The sequence below is a fragment of the Myripristis murdjan genome, chromosome 5, assembly GCF_902150065.1.
Source record: "Myripristis murdjan chromosome 5, fMyrMur1.1, whole genome shotgun sequence".
Lineage (NCBI taxonomy): Eukaryota > Metazoa > Chordata > Actinopteri > Holocentriformes > Holocentridae > Myripristis > Myripristis murdjan.
In genome coordinates, this window is record NC_043984.1 from 37,968,460 (window position 1) to 37,995,378 (window position 26,919).

Here is a 26,919-nt window from a genome sequence, read left to right on the forward strand (position 1 = left end):
TGTTGGGAAAGTTCTTAAATGAACATGGAGTCAAAGCAGTTGGGTTTATTTCTCTTGCAGCAAAGAGACAAGTCAGTACAACAGTAGAGAGTTATCTGAAGAAAAAGTTGAGCATGTGAGTCTTTATGTGCATGATTGTTGCCCAGTCATACACGTCATTGTTGCTATGGAGACTCACCTGGGAGGGGAGTATGATAAGTGGGGTGCAGTGCAAGACGCTACAGTTGCGTTCTGTGGTGAGAGCGAACATGAACAACAAGAAAATACATGAAAACGCTGTGTTCCAACATTGTGCACTGACACTCTGTTCTCTCTTACTTAGTATAAGATAAGCAGCACATTTTTCTAACAAGATGAAGAAAAATAACAATAATTTGGATGAATAACAACATTTAAAACATTGTGTGGGCACACAAACCCCTCCACCACGATAAGGTGGCAGTTCAAGGAGGGGGAGAGAAAAAAATGAATATGAAAAAATGAATTTAAACGACTGTAGCATCAGGCTGCAACATAACAAAAGTGAAAAAAGTGAAGAGGGTCTGAATAGTTTCTGAATGCTCTGTACATACACACCCCCAGGAAACAGGTGTTTCTGCTGCAATACATTTATTGTGCACTGTCCCTGTTTTAAATAAACCAATAAACCAACCAATAAAAATGTGAACCTACTTGAGCAGTTAAAGAAGTGTGTGTAATAGTAGGAATAGTTATTACAAATTGCATTTCCTCAATAAAATGTGTGTGAACACTGAAAGAAATTACTGAAACGCTAAAAAAAAAAAAAAAAAAAAAAAAGCTGTGGGAAAATGGTCAATCAGTGCTGAAAACTGGTGAAAAAACAGCTGAAATGTGAAAGTAAAACCCTAAAAATTAAAGTTGTAGTATTTTAAGCAGTACTGTATGTAGCTGAAGCAGGACTTAAAAGAGAGAGGTGAAGTGGTGTGTGCTGTAGTTAAGGCACTGATCAAATAGATTCAGAATCAGAAAAATAATAATTGGAGGAATAACAACATTTATCTATTTAACTATCAATCCAGAGCGAGTGCTGTCCTCAGGGGACTGCACAGATTATATTTTAATTCAGCTCATTTGTCAAGCCTTTTTTTTTTTTTTCTTTTAACCCTGAATGCTTTTTCTTGACACACCCACACTGCTGCAGGGATAAAAAGGAAGCAACAGATGAACAACTTCTCTGGGTCCAATAACCAAGACAAGAGAACCAAGGCAAGAGAACCAAGACAAGAGAACCAAGGTAAGAGAACTGATAGAGAAATTCCTATGTTAGCCTCAATATGTACCTAATATGTTAACCTCGTGTAACCCTCTATCCTTTTCTATTTGTTGTAATTTCACCTATACTAATGTATTTTTTCTGTCTCTGACTCACCTGCTCCCCCTCAGATGGTGAAGTACAAAGTGACCGTGACCACAGCCGAGCGTTTACATTCTGGCACCAAGAACCACGTCTTCATAAAGCTGGTGGGCACGGAGGGCGAGAGCGAGCGCAAGCAGCTCTGCAGCCTCACGAGACACAAGCCCTTCACCAGGGGAGCGGTGAGTCTGACTATTCCTGCCTGTGGTGAAAAGCCCAGCAGCTTTCTCTGGGCTGTCTAGAGCAAAGTTTTACAGTCTGCAAAAAACTGAAACTAGGTATGAAAAAAATATTTTAGTTAACTGAAATAAAAATAAAAACTAGACTTAAAAACTAAAATTAACTGAAGCAATGTTGTGTTTGTAAAATGAATTTAATGTAAGCTCAGAGTGTGTGTGCAGTGTGTTCAGTGCTGCTGGTCAGTCTGTGTGTGTGTGTGTGTGTGTGTGTGTGTGTGTATGTGATGGTTATTGAGACTGGGATGTGAACATGACTGGGAGTCTCTGCCGTCACAAAGTGAAGAGCTAATCTGACAAACAGCGGCCAGATTAGAATAAAACAACTCCCACTGACAGCAAGAACAACTCAACTGGGACCAGAGAACCTAGTCTGGGGACTGAACTGAATCATTCCACATAAAATTAACTAAAAAAAAAAAAAAAAAAAAACCTCACCCTCAGAAATGACAGATTTGTTTTCTTCTGTAATATCTTTTGCATATTCAGTAAAACCATGTAGTCAAACATAGAGAGACCATGGAGTCACAATATGCCTGTTTCAGAAAATAACTTGGACACAGAAGGAATTCTGGCTGGAACATGAGCCTGGTCTCAAACTGTGGCTCAAACTGAGAGCCTTCATCTGAGCAGCCCCCTGTCCCACAGGCTGATAGGACCCTTCAGAGTTTTCCCAAAATGCACTTTTTCCAGTTTTCTCTGATGAACTATCAGAAAACATACGACACCTCCAGGACACCAGCGCTGGTTTCTGTTCCTCTGAGTCACAGACATTAAACTGCTCCAGTTTTATTGCTCAAACTTTCATTTTTCCAACATACTGACGCTCAAAGTCAGTTACAGAAAAAATTGTTTTGAAGAAAACCAGATTTTGGTTTAGGATTGTGACGCCGAAGATGGATGTAAAACTGACTCGGCTGCAGTTTTGGACAGAGCTCATTTTTGTTTTTCATTGAGGGGGTCAAGTGAAAGGCACTTGTTGAATTTCCGTGGAATGATCCTGAGACTAACAGTTAGCGTTAGTTAATGCCGTACTAAACATCAAGTGACAGGTAATGAACATTAACTAACAGTTAACTAACCGTTAACTAATGTGTCTAAGAATCATTTACTAATGCTGTTCATGCTAAGGTATTAATTTATGTTATTTAAGAGTTATTGTACATATTATTAACATCAGTAAATGCCATAATAATCATTAACTAACAGTTAATTAACCATTATGGCATTAACGTTAACTAACGTTAATTGTTCAAGTCAAGTCAAGTATAATTTATTTGTCCCAGCTTTGGCAATTTGGTTGCAGACAGGTATAAAAAAGACATAAAGGACAACACGTTTCACACACATACATTCAACAGATCACAGTCTCACTGAATATATAAAAACAGTGGTGCAACAAGAGGCCATCTCAGGTAAAAGTGTCAATCACATAAATCTCCGACAACAACAAAACAACATCTTCATCATCATCATTATCAAACTCATCATTATCGTCAACAACGTCATCAAAGTCATAATCATCATCATTACAATCACTACTAACATCATCGTTCCACCAGGTTCAGTTCCCTGATGGAGGTGGGGATGAATGAATGTCTGTACCTGTTGGACTCTTATTGTAAAGCGTTACCACTAATCTGTGCAAACAAATCTGTAATAACTCCAGTGTAGACAGGCCATTAATTCATCTGTCTCAGGTTTGGTTTAGTTGATTTAGCACATAGGAAGTGTAAAAACAAACACTGACTCGACATTCATATCTGGTGTTTGGAGCTAACTGCTGAGGTGTGGTTCTTGGCAAACCCCGACTTGGCTCTGAGCTTCTGAACCGAGCCGACTCTCTCCAGCGCCTCGGCCACACCTGATGGTGTAGCTCTCGCTCTCACTCAGGTGTCAAGCTTCACCGTGTCCTGCCCCGTGTCCCTGGGGAAGCTGCTGCTGATAGAAGTGGACAAGACGCCGCGCTTCCTGTTCCCGGATGACTCCTGGTTCCCCTGCAAGGTGCACGTCACGTCTCCAGAGGGCGACGCCTACCACTTCCCCATTTACCGCTGGATCAGTGACAGCAGGGACCACCTGTTCAGAGAGGGCACAGGTGCAGCCTCACCTCTCCACTCGCCTATGCTCTGCTGAACACATTATAAATGAATGCCTGAGGTTGTAATGAGCCACGTGTCTCACCAGTTTTTCTCTCTGTTCTCAGCTCTCCAAGTGTTTGAAGACACTCATCACCTGGGCAGGTACAGCCGGGAGCAGGAGCTGAGGTGGAGGAAGGAACAGTACTGGTGAATGTTTTTGGGTTTATGTAGGAAATCCACATCCAACCCTCTTCCCTTAAGCCTGCTTCCACAATCAGGAATCCCATGTTAGCTTTAACAAGGTGTTGGACACTGTTTTCACCTGTGGACATCCAGTGGTTCAATTCCTATGGGTAGCGTTACCTGTTAGCTTAGCATAAAGACATGAAGTCTATGGGAGTTGTTAGCCTGGCTCAGTCCAAGTGAAAAACCTTCCAGCAGCTCAGAAGCTGTCTGATTCACACAGTGCAGCAAGTAGATCTGAAATACATGTTCTGGGATTTTTTAAAAACTGTGGTTAGAGGAGCAGTCAGATGGTGGTGCTGTAGCCTCTGAACACATTTCTCCTTCTGTCTGTTGCAGTGATCCTCACACCGCTGGAGGTAGAGGAAGATCCACCACTAATTAACTTCTCTAACCACTCTGCTTCGCTTTTTTAAAATCCCAAGACGTGTATTTTGCTGCAGAGCTGCTGGAGGGTTTATTTTTCCACTTTGATGGAACTGAACCATTGGACATCTTGGAAGTGGAATAGTCATTGGAATAGTCCCAGACTTTGGGACTATTCCTTTAAATTAGCTTTCAGGTTTCTCACCCCTCCCTCCTAGAGGGGGTCCAGCAGTAAGCATCACCAGTACAAAATCTGCCAAAAGACGCTCACTGATGTCCTGTGTGTTCCTGTGTAGCTGGGCCGTGCCTGTAGAGGGCGCTCCACACTGCCTCAGAGTGGACAGTCTTCACTCCCTGCCTTGTGAGGTCCGCTTCTCCTTCACCAAGAAGACTGAATTTGATTGGACTGCGATCGCGGCGTGCGTTCTTCAGATTATATTGGATGTCAGAACTGGATCTCAGGTACTCCAATGTTCCTTAAACACGTTGAGAGATTGAAATTTTTGTTGTGTTGCTGTTTTGGTCTGTCCTGTTGGTGTTAGGCTGACAGAGCTGAAGCTGAAGAGGCTGGCTGACAGCACGGACAACTGGACTGACATCAGTGCCATGCAGCGTATCTTCTACAACAAAACCACCCAGCTGGCAGGTACTGAGCTGTCAGGGTGTTACGAATCGAATGCCACAACAGACTCACTGCATTTCATTCACTTTTTTTAAGATTTAAAATGTATTGACATTTTAAGAACTCACAGTTAAAGTAGAAGTACTGTTCCTCTGCTGGTATGTGACTGCAGTAGAAGTAGAAGTACTGTTCCTCTGCTGGTATCTGACTGCATGGATATGATTTAAAATGTAGTGAAGAACAAAACTCAAGCAAAAAATGAACTGAAGGAAAAGTAAAAATCACATGAAATATCTATTATACAACAGGTAGATCCGACCGAGCAATCTGATTGGTCAATCAGACATTTAGAATGTGCTCAAATGAGCTGTGATTAAATGAAAAATACCTCATCACTGAAAATATTACTCCGCCTATATCTCATTGCCGAGTCTGTGTGGTTTCCATGGCAACACAAAATGTTTCACTGAAACCCGTATCAAAAGCCGCTGTCAACTTTGTTAGCCTGCATAATGGACCGTTTGTTGTCAGTTTTGATTTCTTTGGTGACCTAAGTTTGGATAAATGGCTGAACAAGGAAGACAAGACAGAAGAGAAAAAGGAGAGATACACGAGAGTGATGAGTGAAGAGCTGGATCAGATGGAGAGGTCAGGAAATGAAGCCGGTACGGCCCGGTCAACGTCTTGACCTGAAAAAAGACTACCTGAAAAAAAAAAAAAAAAAAAACACCGGGCAAACAGCTGATTTCTCAACTGAAAGTAAAGAAGAGCTGAACAAGATCCTCTGTGAATTTTATGGAGCTTTAATTTCTATAATAGAGAGAATGAAATGCCTCAGCAGAGTCAGCAGCACGACAGTACCTGCTGAGGCAGATTCAGCACCACGGACAGTACCTGCTGAGGCAGATTCAGCACCATGGCTAGCAGTTTTGTGTTGCTATGTGTGGTATGTATTCAGTTTTGGGGAATCACGATGTCTAGAAAACATGATAAGACCAAGCTGGCTGGCTGACAAGGACTAGTTATTATCAGATTTCATGTATTTCCACTGAAACAGAGAGAATGCTAGCAAAAACCTTTATATTTTGAGAGCGAAATGCCCACAGTATGAATACATTTTGATTCTACATGGCCTGTATAATGTATGACATAGAGGTCCACATTCACCTGCTGCATCTCAACGGGGTTTACTCAACAGTCATGCCAATCAATAGATTCACCTGTATCTGTCAACAACACAGGATTTGCAGCATTTGAAAAATAAAGAACAATAATGAACAATACAATCAACAAAATATCCATTTCTAAACTTGCACACAACCAGTTATTTCTATCCTGTGTATTCGACCGTTTGAATGAAACGACCAAATTGATCAACCGAGAGAGAGAGAGAGAACTAAAGGAAGTCCAGACCGTCACTGTAACCTTGCGTTAGAGCCAACCGACTTCAAATGTTTATTCCCTGCCTCTTCAGGGCTCACTCACAGCTAAGCGACCGGCATTGTTCTCGCTAAAATAATTTAAAAATTGTTTGGCATCCATATTTGTAATTAATTCACTTTGAGCAAGTTTTATAACTGACTAACGTTAAATCTCTCTCCCGCCCTTGCGTGGCACGCGAACATGAATATTGCGTTCCTTGGTTGGGAATGGTCAGGTTTTAGGCAAGAGGAGTTCGATTGGTTAAAATAATATCAGGTAAGCCAATAAGATGCAGAACAGCCTGGGTGTCATCACAGATCTTTAATGTGATGGAGATTTAACTTAAAGAGAGAGAGGGAGAGAAAATATTTAACTTGAAGAGACAGTAGTACAACGTTTCATGTCAAAAAAAAAAAAAAAAAAAAAAAAAAGCTTTTCGTTCAGGGTGGGCCCAGCTGATGATCAGGGCAGGCACAGCGTCCTAAAGCCCGTCCTTGAACACGGGTCTGCTGTTCTGTAAATAGTTTTCTAATAACCAATAAATATAGCAACTTCTGATCAACCTGTATCAATTTCAGGCTTAAAATAACATACCGGTTAAGCCCCACCCATTTCCGGTTTAGGCCCCGCCCTCTGAGTACAGATACAGATAGTGGTGTACTCGCTCATCCCTAGTAATTAGTTATTTCCACCTCTGCTATTTTTTTTTTCTTTTTCAGATTACGTCCGGGCACACTGGAAGGACGATGATTTTTTTGGCTACCAGTTCCTAAATGGTGTCAATCCCATGCTGATCCGTCGTTGTTCAGCGCTGCCTGAGAATTTCCCCGTCACCGACGACATGGTCTTCCTTCATGGCAGTGGCAGCTTAGCCGAGGAGCTGCAGGTGTGTTTGTCCGACAGCGACCAAACGAATGCAACGCAACACGATGCTGCATCAGGGATCTGGATGAGGCTACGTCCTACCATCTTTTAGTCATCGTTTAATTTTGCATTTTTAGTAGTTTTTATTTTTATTCCATTTTGACCTTTTTGTTTTCAATTCCAGTTTAGTTTTAACTCATTTCTAAAGCAGGTTTGCTAGTTTAGCTTTTATTATTTTAAAATGCTTAGTTTTAGTTTGGTTTTTATTAGCTTCAGTGTTAGTGTCTCTTTTTTGTCATATGGGGTATGTGTCAGGGGCAAGATTCAAAAAGTAAAAAAAAAAAAAATAGTGTAATAAAAATTCAACAAAACTTCATGGCTTTTTAAAAAAAATGTCTTCACTTGGGACAAATGAACAACCAAATAAACTGTCCGATCAAAAGCAAAGATATTTCTGTATAATTTTAGTTTATTTTTGTTAGATTTGTAATCAAACAATACTGTTTCAGTTACTCATCATTTTTTTATTTCATTTTTATTTCAGTAAATGAAAATGTTTTTTTTCACACCTAGTTTTATTTTGTTATTTTGTTAGTTGTAGTTAATGATAATAGCCTTGCTATTAGCATGGGGCCCACACACTGATAAAAAACAATATGTATTATTTTAGTACAGTTACCTTTACACACGGCTTATCAAGCTACAGGCCAGAACTGTGTTTCATCTTTTGACATACAGACGAGTAACATTTATTTCTATATCACAAAGTGCTTCACACGACAGTGAAAGTAACTTAAAATTTAAAATGTTTGCAAATGAGACAGATAATAACAAGTATTATGCAGATTAATGGAAGCTCAAACAAAAGCGAGAATATACAGGTGAGATTTTAAAAGTGTCCATGCAGTCGACCTCTGTTCAGGGATGACAGCTGTGATCTTGATGTCATGCAACGGCATCTACAGACTGGGAGGTTTGATCAATCTTATGAGTTCATTAGAAGCCATGGATCTGATAAACTTGACATCAAGTTAGATGTGTGTGAACGGTATAATGATCACACAACTGAATCTTATTGGCTGCGATGCACGTCAATATACAGGAAAACATCATCAGTGTACGTGATCACTCTTACGCTGTAGTGGTAAACAATGACGCACATTAAGAATGCGGCCTTGCAATAGTGATATTAATTTATTAATATTCTTTATTAATTTAAGTGACATTAATGTATTAATATTAAGTGGTATCGATGTATTAATATTAATTATTAATATTAAGTGGTATGAATGTATTGATATTAATTATGAAAGTCAATTGATATCAATGTGTTTGGACAAAAATCCAAAGAAGAAGAGTAAGAGGAGCCGGACCTGGTGGACCCGGTTGTTTTCTTCTTTGTTGGTATGCCAAACATTTCATTTTGTTCGTTTTACCTCCATCATCAGGTTACGCTTCAGTGTGGTGTTGATCAGTATCATCTGACCATGCATGGCTCTGTGGGTAATTACTAAAATCTTAAATGCACTTTAAAACAAGTGCAAATACTGTGTGATGAAACCAGGCAAGCAGCAGAGGCAGCAAAAAACAAATGTTAATAAGATTTATAAAAGATGGAGCTAAAACAAATTAAGGCACAGAAAGAGTAAAATATGTAGAAACAAAGGAAGGACATTAAAATGTAAAACAAAGGAGGACAGAATAAAGAACAGAACAGCAGAAAAGAGTAAAACAAAGGGAGCGTGAGCGTCAAGAGCAATGTTGAATAAATGTGTTTTCAGTCGTGATTTAAAAAATGTTCACAGAGGCTAAATCTCTCACGAGTTCCATCATCCTGGTGCTGATTCTGGTGGTGAATGAGCATCGGGAAGCATGTTAATTATTGTTCTAATGGTTCAAACAGAAAGGCAACATGTTCCTGTGTGACTACAAGCGTCTGGATGGAGTGACGACACAGATCATCAACGGGAAGAAGCAGTACCTGATGGCGCCCCTCGTCCTGCTCCACAGGACCCCCGACAACAAACTGAAGCCCGTCGCCATCCAGGTGAGAGGAACTGAACTGTGATTCTGGATTAAATTAATGACAAACGAGTCCAGCTGCCCTCGGTGCAGCTCTGCTTGGGCTGAAATGGTTTAATTCATGACTGAATGATCTTGTTGTGCAGTTGAAGCAGAAGCCAGCAGATGACAACCCGATCTTTGTTCCCACCGACTCCGAATACGACTGGCTGATGGCCAAGATTTTTGTGAGAAGTGCCGATTTCAGCGAGCACCAGCTGAACGCTCACCTGCTGCGCACTCACCTGCTGGCCGAGGCCTTCGCCGTCTCCCTGCTGCGCAACCTCCCCATGGTGCACCCGCTGTACAAGGTGCCTGCACGGCAACACCTGCCCAGCCTCACCTGCCCTCTCCTCTAACAAAATTGTTCAGAACATTTGCATTTTCAGTGTTTAAAAGTCTTGAATCGTCAAGACACAAAGCATCCAACACACACACCCACACCCACACACACACACACACACACACACACACACACCTTTTACTGAGTTTTAAGAGCAGCTAGGAGTGTGTAGAAAATCCTTTTTTCCCAAAAGCAACAAGCCAGTTAATTCCTAAGTCACACAGACACTTCAAATTCTGAGGTGGGTTGGGTACCTGAAGTAACCCTGCAATACTGTATTTTATCTTATCAATTTTATTTTACATTATTTTAATTTCTCTTTTTGTATCTGCTCATCTGCTTTTGTGTCTTGTGTTTTTACCTCATCTTATGTCAGGTTTGAATTTGCTCTTTATATTTCCTCATCAATGTCTTTTTTTTTTTTTACTAACTTTTTTAAGGAATATGCCAACATTTTGGGCAAAATCCCCACTTCCCCACTTCCCCTGACTTACAAAAATATGAGAAAACCAGACGGCTTCAGAGCTGCTGGAAGGTTTATTTTTTCACTTTGACAGAGCCAGGCTAACGACTCCCATAGACTTCAAGTCTTTATGCTAAGCTAACAGGAAATGCTGAACCACTGGACGTCCAGAGGAGAAAAAGGTGTCCAATATCTGGTCTCAGTCTGGGGAAGTCAGGAAAAGGGGATTTTGACCAAAATGTTGGGGTTTTTCTTTTAACAGCTTGTGAAGCAAAACACAAACTCCCAGTTGTGGATATTGTGTAAAGATCTATTTTATTCTATCTATTCTATTTTTTAGCTCCTCATTCCTCACACCCGCTACACGATCCACATCAACCACTTAGCCCGCCTTCAGCTCATATCAGAGACTGGAGTTTTCACAGAGGTAGGTTGTGTACTTGTATTTTGTGGAGTATTTTTTAAAGTCAGTAATTTAATCTTTCTTTCAGTCCATTTCTGCTTGAGTTTTGTCCTTCACTACATTTTAAATCAGATCCATTACAGAGAACAGATGATCAGTGACAGACTGTAGAACCTTTCACAATAAAAGCTCAGTCAGCAAAGAGGAGAAGAGGAACCTGCTCCTACTTTGATACTTCTACTTTTTAGCATTTTCAAGTAGTAAAGTGTGAGTAAGTGTGATGAGAACCATGTAGACTCAAACAATACATGATTCCACGTGTCAGTTGAGTCTACAGGGTCCTCACTTCCGTTAAGTGTAATGTCCCTTTAAAAGCATGTAGTGTGCAGCATGTTCTCTCCTGCTTTTCTAACTGAGGAACAGTACTTCTACTTCTACTGCAGTCAGATTCCAGCAGAGGAACAGAACTTCTACCTGAGCAGCAGTTTGCAGTTGTACTCTTGTCTCGTAGTTCTCAGCCTCGGGTGGCGATGGCATGGTGCAGATCCTGCAGAGGGCGCTGTCCTCGCTGACGTACGCCTCCCTGTGTTTACCAGACGACATCGCCGAGCGCGGCCTGGACTCTGTCCCAAACTTCTACTACAGGGATGACGGGCTGCGGCTGTGGGACATCATCCACAGGTAACTCACCTGCTCAGGTGTTTCACCTGTCTTATGGCCTGCCCCCCAAGACTCGCTCTCATCAGGCCCCTGGCCCCGGGGCCCATCCACAGAAAAACACTGATGGGGGCTAAAGTGGGTGCAGCAATTTGACTGGGTGACAGACAGACAGACAGACAGACAGACAGACAGACAGACAGACAGATAGATAGATAGATAGATAGATAGATAGATTGACAGATAGAAAGAAAGAAAGAAAGAAAGAAAGAAAGAAAGAAAGAAAGAAAGAAAGAAAGAACAAGACAGAAAGAAGGAAAAGAAAGAAAGAGTTAACTAGACTACTTCAGACCATTAAAAGAAGTTGACATGAACATGCCTTGGTGATGTGTGAGTGCTGTGGTTTTTTTTTTTTTTTTGTCAAGGTTTGTTCGGGGAGTGCTGGCCTACTTCTACAGGAGGGACGCCGACGTTCAGAGAGACTCGGAGCTGCAGGCGTGGATCCAGGAAATCTTCATCCACGGCTTCCTGTCCCAGGCAAGCACAGGTGAGCCTGAACACAACACAACATGTTTCCCATTAATGAAATATTTACTTATCATTTATTAACCAGGGCATCAAAGTATGACGGCAAATTAAGGCTGAAAAAAAAAAAAATTATCGAGCCAGGGGCAATTTTCCAAGAAAAAAGTCCAAGATTAAAGTCATTAATTTATGAGAAAGTCATTCTTTGAGATTAAAGTGGTACATTTATGAGAAAAAAAACTTGAAAATTCTGAGACTATAAAGTCACAAATTTCGGAGAAAAAAACCCACTGAAACCAGTTTGTCCTCCTCCTGTGGGATCCAGTCAGAAGGAAATCCTGCTGGTCTGAGTCCAGAACCCCAATCTCCTCCTCAGCATCTGGACTCTGAAGAGACGTTGCTGTGACTTGGGCCGATTCAGAAGAAAACAATCTGCTGATTCTGGGCTCAGATCAGCAGGATCTCCTTGTTCCTGAATCCCATGTCAGAGTAGAATCTGCTGAGGGGATCAGCTGCAGGCCTGAGACACGGCCAGCAGGGGGCAGCACAGGTGGAGGCTCAGCCAGCAGGGGGCAGCACAGGTGGAGCGTTCAGAGGTAGAGGAGGAGAAAGAGAAGCAGAAGAAAAGGTTTTATTCCAAGTTTATCGTAAATTTGTGAGTTTTTTTCTCAATATATTGCCTTCCTCCCCGGCTCCATAATTTTTTTCTCCCTGCAGTGGCGTTAACATCAATGTCCCTGTCACTGATATTCATTCTTTGCCTCGGACTCTCAGGGATTCCCCAGAGTTTCAGCAGCGTGGCAGAGTTGGCCAAGTTCGTCACCATGGTGATTTTCACCGGGTCAGCCCAGCACGCCGCCGTCAACTCCGGACAGGTGCATCCATGTTATTTTTGAGGGATTTTTCAAGGACCCATTCAGTGACTCATGTACATGGGTTAGGGTTAGGGTTATCAATCAATATGTAACACTGAGGAACGGGCATTATTCGTAGGGCCTTAGTAAATGCCTGCAGGGTGATGTTACTCACTCTTCCTCCTCATTCATTGGTTCCAGTTTGACTACGGTGGTTGGATGCCCAACAGCCCCACGTCCTTGCAGCGCCCCCCGCCCACCGTTAAGGGTTCAGCAGATGAGTGCAGCATGCTGCAGACGCTGCCCGCCACCAACACCACCGTCAACGGCATGGCCACCCTGTGGCTCCTCAGCAGGCAGTCCTCTGACTTCGTGAGTGACTGGAGCATCTGTGTTTGTTTGTAGCAGACACACACATGTTAAAAAGCCATGCTCTTTTCCTGAGAGTGTATTAATGCACAGAACATAAACTTTTTTTTTCTGGAGTCCTCTGATTTTCATTGAGCCACAGACCTCACATCTGAAATTGACAATAACATCCATTCACTGGTGAGAAAACAGCCAAATCATCTGAAATCACTGATACAATACTGATACTGATACAGATCACTGTGGCTGATTAGCAAAAAAAAAAAAAAAAAAAAACCTGAGAGAGAAAAAAGAAAAAATGTTTTAGTGTCAGATTTCTTGTCTTTAAATGCTTGTGGTCATTTCCCTGAAGACCCTCTAAAGCCCCCGGACTCCACAGCACAGTTGTATTTAATCTGTATAGCAGCAAAAACAAACAAACTAAAAGCCTGCGTTTGCTTGTTTTGTCTGTTTTAATGATTATTTTCATCTCATCAGGTCCCTCTTGCTCATTACCCAGAGGAGCATTTCGCCGAGGAAATCCCCCGCAAACTGATGAGGGACTTTCAAGGAGAGCTTGAAGACCTGAGTGCAGCTATCAAGTCCAGAAACAGGAGGCTGGACGTCCCGTACACATACCTGGACCCGGCCCTGGTGGAAAACAGTGTCTCGATTTGAATGTGACAGTCTCACAAGGTGCTACCTCAGGACAGTCTGCCGCTTTCATATATGACTGCGCAATCAATCAAGGCATTAAATCACATAAAATCAAATTATTGTTCAAGGCAAATCTTTTATGTGTCTCACATGACGTCACACGATCAGGACCTACTGTGACAACGCTCTTTGCAAACACCACTGGGAAACCTGTCGTAATATCACAAGAAACCTGTAGAGACTAAGACATGAAAACAGATATTATACGTCAAACTGTTCAGCTTCTTCTGCTGAGTCTGCTGATCTCCAAGTCGAAGCCATTTCACTTCTACTTTTGATGTTAGGAGCTTCAAAGCGGTGGCTCAGCCATGTCCAACACCTTGCTTTAAACGGCTCATTACCACAGTTTCAATCCAACACACAAACATGTTGTTCATCAAAATGTTCAGTGTCTTCTGCTGAACCTCATGATGCACTTCAACTTCTGAGCCTGGAAAAGGCGGCTCGGCCAAGTCCAGGACCGGCTTTTCAGGCAGGACCAAGCTTTACACGGCTCTTTCTTTCTGTGTGTTTCAAAACACTCAAACATGTTATTTATCAAACTGTTTAACTTCCTCTGCTGACTCTACTGCCATCAGGTCCAAAGCAATATCAGCTCTGTTTTTTACGTCACACCTCTGAGAAGTCGTGGATGTCCTGTTCAAGCCATAATCAAGCCAATCAAATATATATGTATATATATATATATATATATATACAGTACAGGCCAAAAGTTTGGACACACCTTCTCATTCAATGCGTTTTCTTTATTTTCATGACTATTTACATTGTAGATTCTAACTGAAGGAATCAAAACTATGAATGAACACATGTGGAGTTATGTACTTAACAAAAAAAGGTGAAATAACTGAAAACATGTTTTATATTCTAGTTTCTTCAAAATAGCCACCCTTTGCTCTGATTACTGCTTTGCACACTCTTGGCATTCTCTCCATGAGCTTCAAGAGGTGGTCACCTGAAATGGTTTTCACTTCACAGGTGTGCCTTATCAGGGTTAATTAGTGGAATTTTTTGCTTTATCAATGGGGTTGGGACCATCAGTTGTGTTGTGCAGAAGTCAGGTTACTACACAGCCGACAGCCCTATTGGACAACTGTTAAAATTCATATTATGGCAAGAACCAATCAGCTAACTAAAGAAAAACGAGTGGCCATCATTACTTTAAGAAATGAAGTATATATATATATACATATGTGTGTGTGTGTGTGTGTGTGTGTGTGTGTGTATATATATATATATATATATCAACTATATTCAGTGCATATTAAATGTTAACTTTCCCACAATGAAATATGTTAATAAAATAAAATATGAAATATGTCAAACCAGCAGTTTGAATATTTATTGCCTCCACGGCCGACAGTGACTCTTCAGCATCTTCATCCTCACTGAGCTCCTCCAGTAAAACACACGAGCAGCACATCTCAAATCTGTGTGAATCTGTGCATCTTTGTTTTGTTTTGCTGCTGAACTCTGCTGTCTGTCGTGTGAATGGGATTGGATTTTCTTAATAATAATGCTCTACATATCACCTTATTAGACACGGAGGGTATTCAAAGTGCTTTACAGGCAAAAGAGAGAGAAAGACAAGAGGAAATACAAAGATTTGAAAGGTAAACATATAAAATGAAAAAAAATACATACAATTGTATACATATTCAAAACTGAATAAAATAAAAGTACCATTAGAACTGGTGCATTAAAAGGTTGAAACATGGCCTCAGCCTTTGAGCTGCAGCCCCTGTATGAAAGCTGCTACAGAAATAAGTTATTTTTTATTGTTAGAGGTAATACCAGCCTCTGGCCTCTGGGTGGCGCTGACGCCTCAGTGTTTGAAGAGGGGCTTCATGATGAATCCTGTCACCTGGATCATTTGCCTGATGATTAGTTTACCTGTCAATGAATTTTATTCATTCAGTGTGAATCTATTTTATCTCATATGGGATTATCAAAGAGACCAAAAACACAATTAATCTACAAATGAGATTAGAGTCACCTCCAGTAACTGACAGCTGCCAGTTTGCTCAGAGAAAAAAGGAAAGTTTTAATCGACATCTGCGTGACTGCAGCCCAGATAAGAGGTGAGAGGTGTGTCTGGATGTGGTTCAGGTGACAGGAAGGTGACGCTTGATGTTTGTCTTTAAGGAGCTCAAACACGTTTTTCAGCCATATCTGCTCTCTGATCATACTAAATGTTCTGTGTTCTGGTTTCAGCAGTGAATCCTCCACCCATTTCTCCTGACGTTCAGCAGACATCACCGTTTTTGACCAAGGAAATGTCTGCAGTACATGTGGCATGCATACGTCTGGTGAATATAGATCAATATATTGATCCACATTGATGGATCCTTACTATCAAGCAGCGCAACTGAATTATTTCATGAATTAGGAAAAACAACCTGAGTAACGTCACTTTGGTTGAATTTTCAATCCATTTCCTAATTAGTTTTAGATTGAGATTTGCATTGATGGTTGAACACTGTTGCAGGAAACTCCCTCAGTGCTGCTGCCTAAATGAAATTATCCTCCATGTCTGACCCCCGACCCCCTGACCTTTGACCCCTTTACCCCTGACCCTGGTGTGCTGTCCAAACCCCAGTCGTTGTTGTCGATGGGGAAACAGTCAGACACTGAGAGAGACTCAGGACTAAAATGAAGCAAATCAAAACCCTGAGTAGCCAATCAGAGTGCAGCTCCCATTCCCTTTACAGTTTTTTTCAATTGCTTTTCCAGTTATAATGAAACTGGGATCCACTTTGTCATCATTTTCACCTCCATACCACAGTACAAGTTTTCTGCCGCAAATGTGTTCATACCTTTTCACTGTGAAATCACTAGTGCACCTGCATCACCACCCTTTCCACCAATCACCAATCACCAGTCAATCAGGATGCACAGACAAAAACGGGCCTATAAATTGTATTCTGTATTTTTTTTTTTCAACTCCTTTGAGTTTTTCTGTGTAATACTGTATGTGAATTACAGTATTTAAGTTTTTGCCATCAATACATAAAATTTCACTTCAAAGTTTTTCTGAGTTTGGATGCAGTTCTTTACTGTAAGTTGACATTTGAATGTGCAGCTCACAGGAGAACCTTGCTCAAACTGACAGCTGTATTTTGTTTTCTGCTGTCAGCTGTGTTACAGTACAGTAGAGCTGACTGAAGGAATCTACTCATTTGGGCAGAAGTCGAGTTGTTTGAGGGAAATATTGGCTTTTGCTACTTGCTTTACTATATGTAACTATGTAAATTGTCAATAAATATGACTGCAATACACACAGGAAAAAGTAAAGTTTTATTGGGCGGTGACAAAATGTGCTTTTGCTGCATGTTTGAAATGTTTTGCCTTTTGCAAACAAAATGTGTTATTTTGGGAAGAGACCCTTACGGAAAGAAAATATATTTACCAACATATTACATGAAATACATTACAATATATTACATTTAATATATGGAATTACAGTATATTTAAATATGTTATGTATTTGAAAATGTCTTAGCAGTACATGGAATAATATACTGGTGAAACATATATAGTGCAATATATTTATATATATTGCATCAGTAATATATTGCGCATTTCAGATATTGCAATATATTGGAAAATATAAAGACTAGTTCCCATATATGGAAATGTATTATCTAATAGGTCACATGATATTTTCCAATACTGGAGGGGAAGGGGTGATTCCATGAGGCTGGATCAAGTCTGACAGTTCCTGAATTCCCAGTAGCCTACCGGGCGTCAGGTTCTGTCGACGGTCTTGGTCTCATGGTTTCACACTAACTCTGAACCTCGGGCGGAGCGTGTGTTCTTCAGGTTAGGTTATTTTCCACTGCTGTTTAAATTGTTAATACTTCTGTTGAAATTGTTCATATTCCTATCTTTTTATAATCCTTGTTCATAGTGTTTATATTGCTTACTGCTATTTATCATGTGTATACTGTATATTTCTTCTAAATTTGCACATTGACCTACTTCTATGCACATTTTATACACCCATGCACACATTTTTTCTGTTTTTTTTTTTTGTTGCACATTGCTTTTTGCACACTGGGTTGTACTTAGGTTATTCTGTTGTACTCAGATCTTATTCTATTATACTTAGATCTGATTCTTTATTTCTTTTTTTTATTATTTACTTAATCTGTAATCTGTGGATACTGCTGAAGAAAATGTGAATTTCCTGCGGGATGAATAAAGTATCTACCTACCTACCTACCTACCTACCTATACTGCAATTTTTGTTTCGTAAGGGAGGCCTCTCATTAGGCCGATGGATTAAATGTTTTGATACTGTAGTTTCTGAGGTGACAGAGGAGGAAAAGTGATTGAAAAAAACTGTAAAAGCCCGGAGATGTCTCTTCAAAGTCCAGAGGCGGCTGTGAAGATCGTGATTCTGGGCTCAAACCACCAGGATTTCCTCCTGACTGAAACCCAGAGGAGAAGAAAACGAGCTTTCACAGTTTCTTCCTCCTAAATATGTTAATCTCAGAGATCTCTCTCTCTGCAACAACCCCTAACTCGCAGTCGAACATGTTGGAGCGTCTGCAGGTCAGATCATGAAGACTGGGTCCAGCCGTGACGTGACGAACACATGAAGAACTTTTTCACCGTCATGGAAGGACAGAGGTGGCCTGAGTCTGCAGAACGCTCAAAACTGACAGGAACCATTTTTAACAGACGGGGGTTAACAGATTCAACAGAACTCATCAAAGGGAGCTCCCAGGTCTCATGCATGTGGCTTCACACACGGGGCGAGGTGCCTTCTGGAATTAGAGGCACCCAAGATCATCAGGAGCGGGAGCAGGCAGCCGGATATATTTAGAGCAAAGATCAGACAGTCGGTGTCAGAACGAATCCAAAATTCATGACGATGTCGGGACCTTTTTAAAAGCCGTTTTATCTCCCTCTTTGTCTCCAGCTCAGGAGTTCAGGACGGGTTTATCCGGTTTTAAGAGAGAGGCGAGTCGTCATCGTTTCACATCTGTTAGCAGGCAGAGCGAAACTCGGCAGGATTTGTTTGATCTCCTCCTGTTTGGTTTGCAGGGAGGAACTCGGCTAACCTCAGCTGTTCAGGGACGGGACTTACAGAAAGCCACTGAAATAAAACCCTCATCAATTTACGGCAGCACTTCAAGTCCACCCTCAGAAATTACACTTTCAGCTGCTTTCTTCATGTGTTTTTTTTTTTTTCCACAGAAATCCCCATCGGACAGAAAATGTAATTTTCCGGCTAAATGTTTTCTCTGCCGCTTGGCATGAAAGTCGATTGTGTGACCAGTTGAATTCTGATAACCATCTAACAAGCTGCAGAAGCGGCACGGCGCTAACGCAGCGGCCTTTTTATTGAATAATTAATGTCTTATTTTATTACATACCAAGTTCAATTACTCCTCAGCGGCAGGTTTTTGTTACTCTCAAATTCCCCTGCACAAGGCTTTTGCTGAAATGCGTCCTTGCTCCAGCTTTATTAATTTCCCCACGCGCTCCAGTCCTTCACACAGCGCTCCTTCACAAAGACTTCTGCCAACTAAACTCTGGAAAAGAATAAAAACAGGGAGGTAGAGCTGGCGAGGGAGCGGGGACGGACGAGGACACGAGACAGGACAGAAAACAACAGCTCTTCCCTCTTTATTTCTTGTTTCTTGTGTTATGTTTTTGAATAACGTGTTTTCTGATCAAGAAGGGAAAGTAATGAAACTATTATGGTCAAATCCCCTTTTCCCGACAGATTGAGACCAGAAGTTGGACACCATGTCCACCTCTGGACGTCCAGTGGTTCAGCTCCTATGGGTAGCATTTCCTGTTAGCTTAGCATAAAGACTTGAAGTCTATGGGAGCTGTTAGCCTGGCTCCATCAAAGGGAAAAATAAACCTTCCAAGCATGTATTTCAGATCCACATGATCCACTGTGTGACTGTTTTTTTCACTTTGACTGAGCCAGGCTAACGACTCCCATAGACTTCAAGTCTTTATGCTAAGCTAACAGGAAATGCTACCCACAGGAACTGAACCACTGGACGTCCAGAGGAGAGAATGGTGTCCAACATCTGGCCTGTGTCTGTCCAGTGTGATGAGGAGCAGGCAGCTGGAGACGCCTCCATCATCATCTTCATCATCATCATCTTCATCATCATCATCATCATCATCATCACGCTGCAGCGACAACGTCCTGTGCAGTGTCATGATGTTTTGTCTTTTGCATTGCTCAGGCGTCACCCAGCAGCTCGACCTCATACCTTTATTTATTTATTTATTTATTCATTTATTTATTTATTTATTTGTCACTTCTTGCCTTTGCTTTCGAGAGCCAGACGAGCCTTCCTGCTGATTTCTTTTTAAAAAAATAAGGTACATCTGTGAGCGTTCACACACACACACACACGCACACACACACACACACACACACACTGGTTGGGGTTATTGCTTCCCAGCGGGTCCAGCAGCCTCTGATGTTTGATCGAGGAGGCAGAGAAGAAGTAAGGATGTATTTTTCATGTACTTGGGCAGCGGCTTTAATTCTTAATGAGCGTCTGGATGTGAATGTAGAGAGACGGAGGGAGAGAGAGAGAGAGAGAGATGGAGAGATGGAGAGAGAGAGAGAGAGAAAGTGGGATCATTAGACGGATCTAATGGCTGCCCCCCCCCCCTCCTCTTCGTCCCCAAGGTCGAATCTGAAAGCTCTGAGTGTCGGCGAGGAGCCTCTGACACGCCTGCACCTCCCGTCATCGTCATCCCTTCATCTTCCTCTTTATTCCCCTCTCTCTCTCTCTCTCTCTCTCTCTCTGGGCGATCGAGCCAGCTCCACCGCCCTGCCAGAGGACGATGGGAGCAGGAGGGGAAGTGAAGGGGAGGCGATGCTTCGGCCCGGAGAGGAGAAGAAAAAGGAAAAAGGAAGGGAGGGGCTCAACTCGAGTTTAGAGAAACGACGTTGGATCGTCTCTGACGCCATCCGAATCCGAGCAAACTCATCCATCACACATTCACCCCGATGAATTATTTTCTCAGATTTGGAGACGTTTGACTCCACCTCTTCCTGTGTCTTGTGTCCAAACTGAGAGAGAGACAGGACATGTGTGGAACTGGAGCTGAAAAATACGATTCTGCTGGGAACAGCCAAGCTCCTGCACGCCTGGGAGCTCCAGCAGGTACGGCTCCGTCCCTCCAGAGACTGCAGGCTTATTATTAAATTAATTATTAAATATAATGCAGTGACCACACACCGCGGGCTGCCTGCCATGTTTCAGGTGGTCCGTCATGGCGATGGCTGAGGAATAAAACCTGGTGAACTGTCGGGGCGGTTTGGGTCGAACACGAAGTCCCGAGGCAAGAAAAACAAGTCTGGCTGATTTCTGAAGCTTCATCTGATCTGGGGTCTGCGTGCCGCTGATAACCGGACACGTTTGTCTCTCATTTGTCTTTGTATCTGCGTGACATTTTAACTGAAGCCTACGAAATGTCACTGTAAACACCGCCAGCATCAGGATGTGTCAATTTAGCACAAACGGCTCCTCATCAAACACCGGGCCGGCAGCCGCCAAATCATCAGAATTTGTGTAATTTTCAGGTGGAAGCTTTAAATATTCAGATCCTGGAATCATTTTCTTTCCCGTCCTTTGTAGAGTTCTCATCGGGCCTGAAAATTAAGACCCTACCCTCCCCGGGCCATACTGGGCCAGCCCGAGGCCCTACCTTACCCTACTGATTAGCCGAACTTTAGGCCCGACAGCCCGATAAAGCCTGAAAAAAAAAAGAAAGGAGAGGAAAAAAAAAGATCACCAAATTATTTAGCAGCGCCGGTGGCTCAGATTCTAGTCGCAGTGAGAGAACGGTCATGATAGTTGGAGAAAGGCAGCTTCACCACAGAACCAGAACCCCAAGCCCGACCCTACCCGACCAGTTCACAGACATTTTAGGCCCGACCCTACCTGAAAATGTCGGGTAGGGTCGGGTTCGGGCAGAATTAGAGAACTCTAATCCTTTGACCCTGAGGACAGACAGCTGGGTGTTACAGGTGAGACATCACATCCTGCGTCCCTGACGTACTCAGACGTGACAGAGCGCTGTAGGACATGGGTAAGTAAGACAGGCTTTAAAAAGAAATTGAAAATAGCAATGAGACAAAAAGAAATATGTTTGCATTAAAAAGCAGATCAGGTACACAATGAGATCCTCTGAGTGACAGTCTGATCACTTCCACTGTATTTATTGCAATGAGATATGTCTGGGTATTTTGAAACATAATTTTATTATGCAATATGCAATGTTTGGGTATTGACATACTGCTATGTAATTTTTATTAAGTACCATACAGAATATACTGTTTGAGTATTGATATATTGAATTGTAATGTTTTATTATGTACTATATACACTGTATAATGTTATTTGTATGTTTGTATGTATGCATGTATTGGGTTTTTTTTGTTTTGTTTTGTTTTGTTTTTTATGTGTGGACTCCAGGAAGACTAGTTGCTGCTGCGGCAACAACTAATGGGGATCCGTAATAAAGAATAAAGAATGAAGAATGGGTGCGTCCAGGTGAGCCTCACAGCCCATGATGCTGAGGACGATCCTGCACAGCCTCCAGGTGTGTGTGTGTGTGTGTGTGTGTGTGTGTGTGTGTGAGCTGAGCAGGGATTCTGTCTCGGTCTCTGCGTGTCCTCCTCTGCTGCGTGTTTCAAATGAAACTTTGGGCGAATGGTGGATTTTGACCTTTTGAATGTAAACCTGATTAGGCGACCACAGCGCCACCACCAGGCCAACAGGGCCCTGCGCTTCACCGCCGTCTCAACGCTGCTGCACCTCCGGGGAACGATGTGTTTTTACATCCATACCCAGCATGCATAGCGCCACCAACAGGCCATAAAGTCCTTGAGCTTCATGCAGCATTATTTTGTTTGGTTCAGTGGGTTTCATTTGTTTGAACTGTATTGAATGTGTGTGCTGGCTTTTCTTGGCATGTTGGAAAATAGCAATATAGTCTCAGATCTGACAAAACAACATTAAAAAAGAGCTGCAGTTCAGAGGGTTGGTGTGATCGAGTCAGACTCTGCTCTCTGAGACCTGCAGAGCTCTAACCTTGACGCCGAGCTGCAGCCTGCAGCCGCGGTCCACATCAACATGCCATGCATCATCCTGCCAGTGCATTGTCTGGTCGTGCACGCTGCACATTTGGTGTACAGAGAGCGACATGATGAAGCATCAGCTCCCAGCAGGCCACGCTGCACGGACGCCACGCTGCAGACGAGGTGCGTTATCGCCGCTGCACTGCCGCCGAGGCTGCTGGGAGCCGAGCAGAAAGTTCACAGCTCAATATGAAACACGTCGTCGTCGGGTTCTTCACAGCCTCGCCTCGGCCGCTAATACACACACACACATACACACACACACATACACACACATACATATATACATACATATGGCAATGCAGCAGCTCTGCCATAACTTCTGTCTTTTAACAAAGTTGATAATGTTCAGTTTGTGTTGACGTTGTGCAGAATGTCCCTTTAATTCTGTGTTTATTACTGAGGTTGTAGTTTGCAGGTCTGCTACTGGACTGCATTATACTGAGAGGGGTTTCTGATTTTCTGTCCTCCCTGTTTAAAGACAATGAGAGGGACAGAATAGTGGAAACAGCTGTCAGTAAAGTGCAGCACTAACTATGAGCTCAATGCCAAACATAGAAGTGAATGAACACCTCTGTTACCGTGACAACAAGACAAGCTGAGCATTATAGCTTTGTTAGGCTGCCAGCCTCATTTACTGCTGAATGTTGTAATATCATTATTATTATTATTATTATTATTATTATTATTCATGTTTTACTTTTGCTGTTGACTGTGTTCTGCTTGGCTGGGGCTTTGTTTCCTCTGTCAGTGTGACTCCAGCTTTTGGGCCTTGCTTTTGTTTTTTGTTTTGTTTTGTTTTGTTTTTTTTTATCTTCTGTTTGCTCTTTGATTTTATTCCTGCAGTGAAGCTGTGGGTTTGAATGAGTTCATTACCAGCCGTGTTTGAATCAGTGAACGACCAAAGACCTTTTCGTCAAACGTCTTTCCTGGAAAGGACTAAAGGAACGTCCGTCTGTCCGCTCAGACATGTCTGGCGTGTCTCGGCTGGCGTGTCTCGGCTGGCGTGTCTCGGCTGGCGTGTCTCGGATGGCGAGCTGCAGCGGTCGCCGGCAGGAGGAGTGTTGACGGTGAGGAGCGAGCGGAGCCGGAGGTCGAGCTCCTCTTTGTTTCCAGACCAGGTGCTAACATGTTTTTCACCCTTCCAGAGGTTAATTGCTTTGTTTTTCCTCCGCCGGCTGACATTTAAAAGGCATCCACCAGCAGGTGCGCCGGGCCAGAGAGACGGCGAGGGAAATCAATTTGTGTTGTAGTGAGGTGGGAGTGGGGGTGGGGGGGCAGACGGCGTGCGTTTGGCACAATCTGACACTTTAAAGGAAGTGGTTTAGGCCGGGACAGCACGGAGCGTTTAGAGGACGAAGGGCGACTCTGTTTCTGTGGAGCTCAGACACAGAAACTGTTTGACTGAAGGACATTCAGTATGAATGATAACATGTTTCTGTACGGTGGCCCTGAGGGCTCAATGCTTTTTTTTTTTTTTTTTTTTTTTTTTTTAAATGTATTTAGCACTTTAATATGTTTTCCCGACAGTGGTCCTGATGATGATTATTACAGAGATGCTGATTCTGTTTACTTTAAAACTGATTTATTTGTGTATTTGGTGTCTCTTCCTTAAAAAACTAAAAACCTATAGTGTTTTTTAAAATCACTTTTTTTTCCCACCGAAACCTCATTGATACCAGCAGGACCAGCCGACACCGAGCGTCACAGAGCGTCACAGAGCGTCACAGAGCGTCGCAGAGTGTCACAGAGCGTCGCAGAGCGTCACAGTGTGTTTGATGGTTAATAACTTGCTGTTAAAATAAGTTGTAAGAATGAAAGTGACATTCATTTCAACCGAAGACCTCAAGCTTCCCTCTGCTGTAAACGTGAACATTGTAAGATGTGTTGAAGATGAGTGATTTACACGAGAGTAAAAAGCGTGACGACCACCCCCACTCTCCTCTACTTCTGTCACTGTGTTTTCACGAGGTTCCCTGAACGCAGCACACAGGTGAGTGTTTGTTAGGAGAGGAAGGTCAGCAGAAACTCCCTCTGCAGACTCTCTCTGCTCCTCCACTCAAAGAGAAAAAATCAGCTAATCAGATAATTGAATGGTTGCCGGCTCTGCCCTCAAGACAGTTTGAAGTCGCAGAAATAAAGAGACTCTTCTGTTTTACGCCCCTCCGGCTCGCCGACGTCAGCGCGGCGCCACGAGGCCGACAGGACGAAAAGCTCGGCAGAGGAGAGGCCAAGGTCCGCTCTGCCAAAAGCAGCGAGGCCTCGGCCAGATTTCTCTGATCAGCTGGAAGAGATCTGATCTGAGAGAGAGATGTCCTCCTGATTCACCGCCGGCACACCAGGACCCGGCCTCGCTTCTGCCAGCCGCCGGGTTCACACTGCAGGCGGAGGCCCAGCGACACCTGACAGTCTGCACAGGTCCACCTGCACAGCCTGACCCCCCCTCTCTGCAAGATCATGCATCTTATCAGTTAAACTAAACTACGTTTGATTAAACACAGTCTTTTTGTGCTCAGAACATTAAAGCTACAGCTGAGTTTTCTAATCTGACCGCAGTACCGGCACAGCCCACTGTGGCGCTATACCACAATCTGCACAATGAGTCCAGAAAGTCACTACCACAGAGGAACAGCAGGCACGTCCTCATGTCTTTTAACCCACAGCAGCTTCAGACATTTTCTCTCCTAAACGACACGACGCGATCGAGCTCCCAGACTGACACCAGGTCAGATTTCCAGGTCACAAAGAAGCTGCTTTGAACTCTGCAGACCAGCAGTCATCAGTCTCCGAGGGGAGAACAGGGGAACTTCTGACGCCTGTTCTGGCGCTAAAAATAAACCATGTCCAGGGTCTGTCTCTGGATTCAAGATCTGTTTATTCACAGTGATGAATCTACATGCTCACCTCAGCACAGGTTATAACGTAAGCAGAGATGGGATCAAGTCACTTGTGCAAATCTCAAGTAAGTCTCAAGTCTTAACCTTCAAGTCTCAAGTAAGTCCCAAGTCATTTTTTCTTGGGCAAGTCAAGTCAAGTCACAGGTTATGTCAAATCAAGTCAAGTCAAGTCACATTATTACAATCTTACCTGCAGAATCCGGTCTTAATAAAGAGAAAATATAAGATATTAGTAAGTGTCACTCCTCCTGCTCCCGCCGACATGATGACCGTCTGATATGAGGGGCGTGTTTCTCCAAAACGTAAGGTGGGGAGTAGAGAGGGCATGACTGATTGACAGGGACGTTATCCAATCATTACAACACCATTCCCAGCGTGCGCTCGTATACCGGGTAATATTACAGTCTAGAGATATTTATTTTACATTTTATATTCAAACTGAAAACATGAAATGAACAACAATCAAGTCATTCAAGTCATCGTGTCTCAAGTCGAGTCAAGTCCCGAGTCTTAAACTTCCAAGTCCAAGTCGAGTCTCAAGTTTTTTATTTTTGTCAAGTCAAGTCACAAGTCATTAAAACAGCAACTCGAGTCGAGTCCAAGTCGAGTCCAAGTCGCAATGACTCGATTCCCGATCTCTGAACATCACTGTCCATATCCTGTCCAAACGATCATGTTTCCATTCATTCTTTCAAAAACCTCGGGGCTGCCCACAGAGACGCTCCAGTAGGTTTTTAAATAAGCTGCAGGCCTTCTTCTTGGGAACTATGATGACTGTGTATTTATTCATGTTTATTATTGTATTATTTTATTGTTATGTAAGATTTATGGTGTTGTCATCAAAGTCAAAAACTGTCTTTCATCCCGTCTCACACACCTGACTGTCAGCATCCAGAGCGTCCTCAGCGTCCTCACCTCCAGTGTCAGACGTGCATGTCCACACATAAAGTCCATGTTTCAGACGGATAAAGGAAGATAAAGTAAGACAAACTAAAACGTCCGACAGAAGGCGACAGATGAAACATGACGACACACAACCTGTCGCTCTGAGTCACACTTCATGTTACTCTGGCTGCACTTTATTACAGTATGATTAATGTTATTATTTTACTTTATGGCCAATAAAAAAAAAAGCACTGTCACAATTTTCTCTGTGCAAATGGTCAAACTGCTTTGACCCACATGAGCCTCAGAGATAGAAAGAGAATAGAAACAGAAGAGAAATATTACCGGCAGCCGTCATCCTGGTGTAGTATCTTTCCATCCCTTCACCATTTCTGTTTCTCCGCCTCTTGAGCGCCTCCATCCA

General features: G+C 42.7%; 1 protein-coding gene across 1 annotated transcript; it reads left to right on the top strand.

Moving 5' to 3' along the window:
• Positions 1–1,209: 1,209 nt before the first annotated feature.
• Positions 1,210–13,541, top strand: LOC115359486 (arachidonate 15-lipoxygenase B-like). Its single transcript, XM_030051999.1, has 15 exons — positions 1,210–1,255; positions 1,405–1,557; positions 3,505–3,709; positions 3,818–3,899; positions 4,598–4,720; positions 4,844–4,947; positions 7,065–7,231; positions 9,113–9,256; positions 9,378–9,581; positions 10,417–10,503; positions 10,991–11,160; positions 11,562–11,683; positions 12,436–12,536; positions 12,717–12,887; positions 13,362–13,541. Exons 2-15 carry the CDS (start codon positions 1,405–1,407, stop codon positions 13,539–13,541), a joined length of 2,013 nt encoding a protein of 670 aa, XP_029907859.1. The 5' UTR covers positions 1,210–1,255.
• The last annotated feature ends 13,378 nt before the right edge of the window (positions 13,542–26,919 follow it).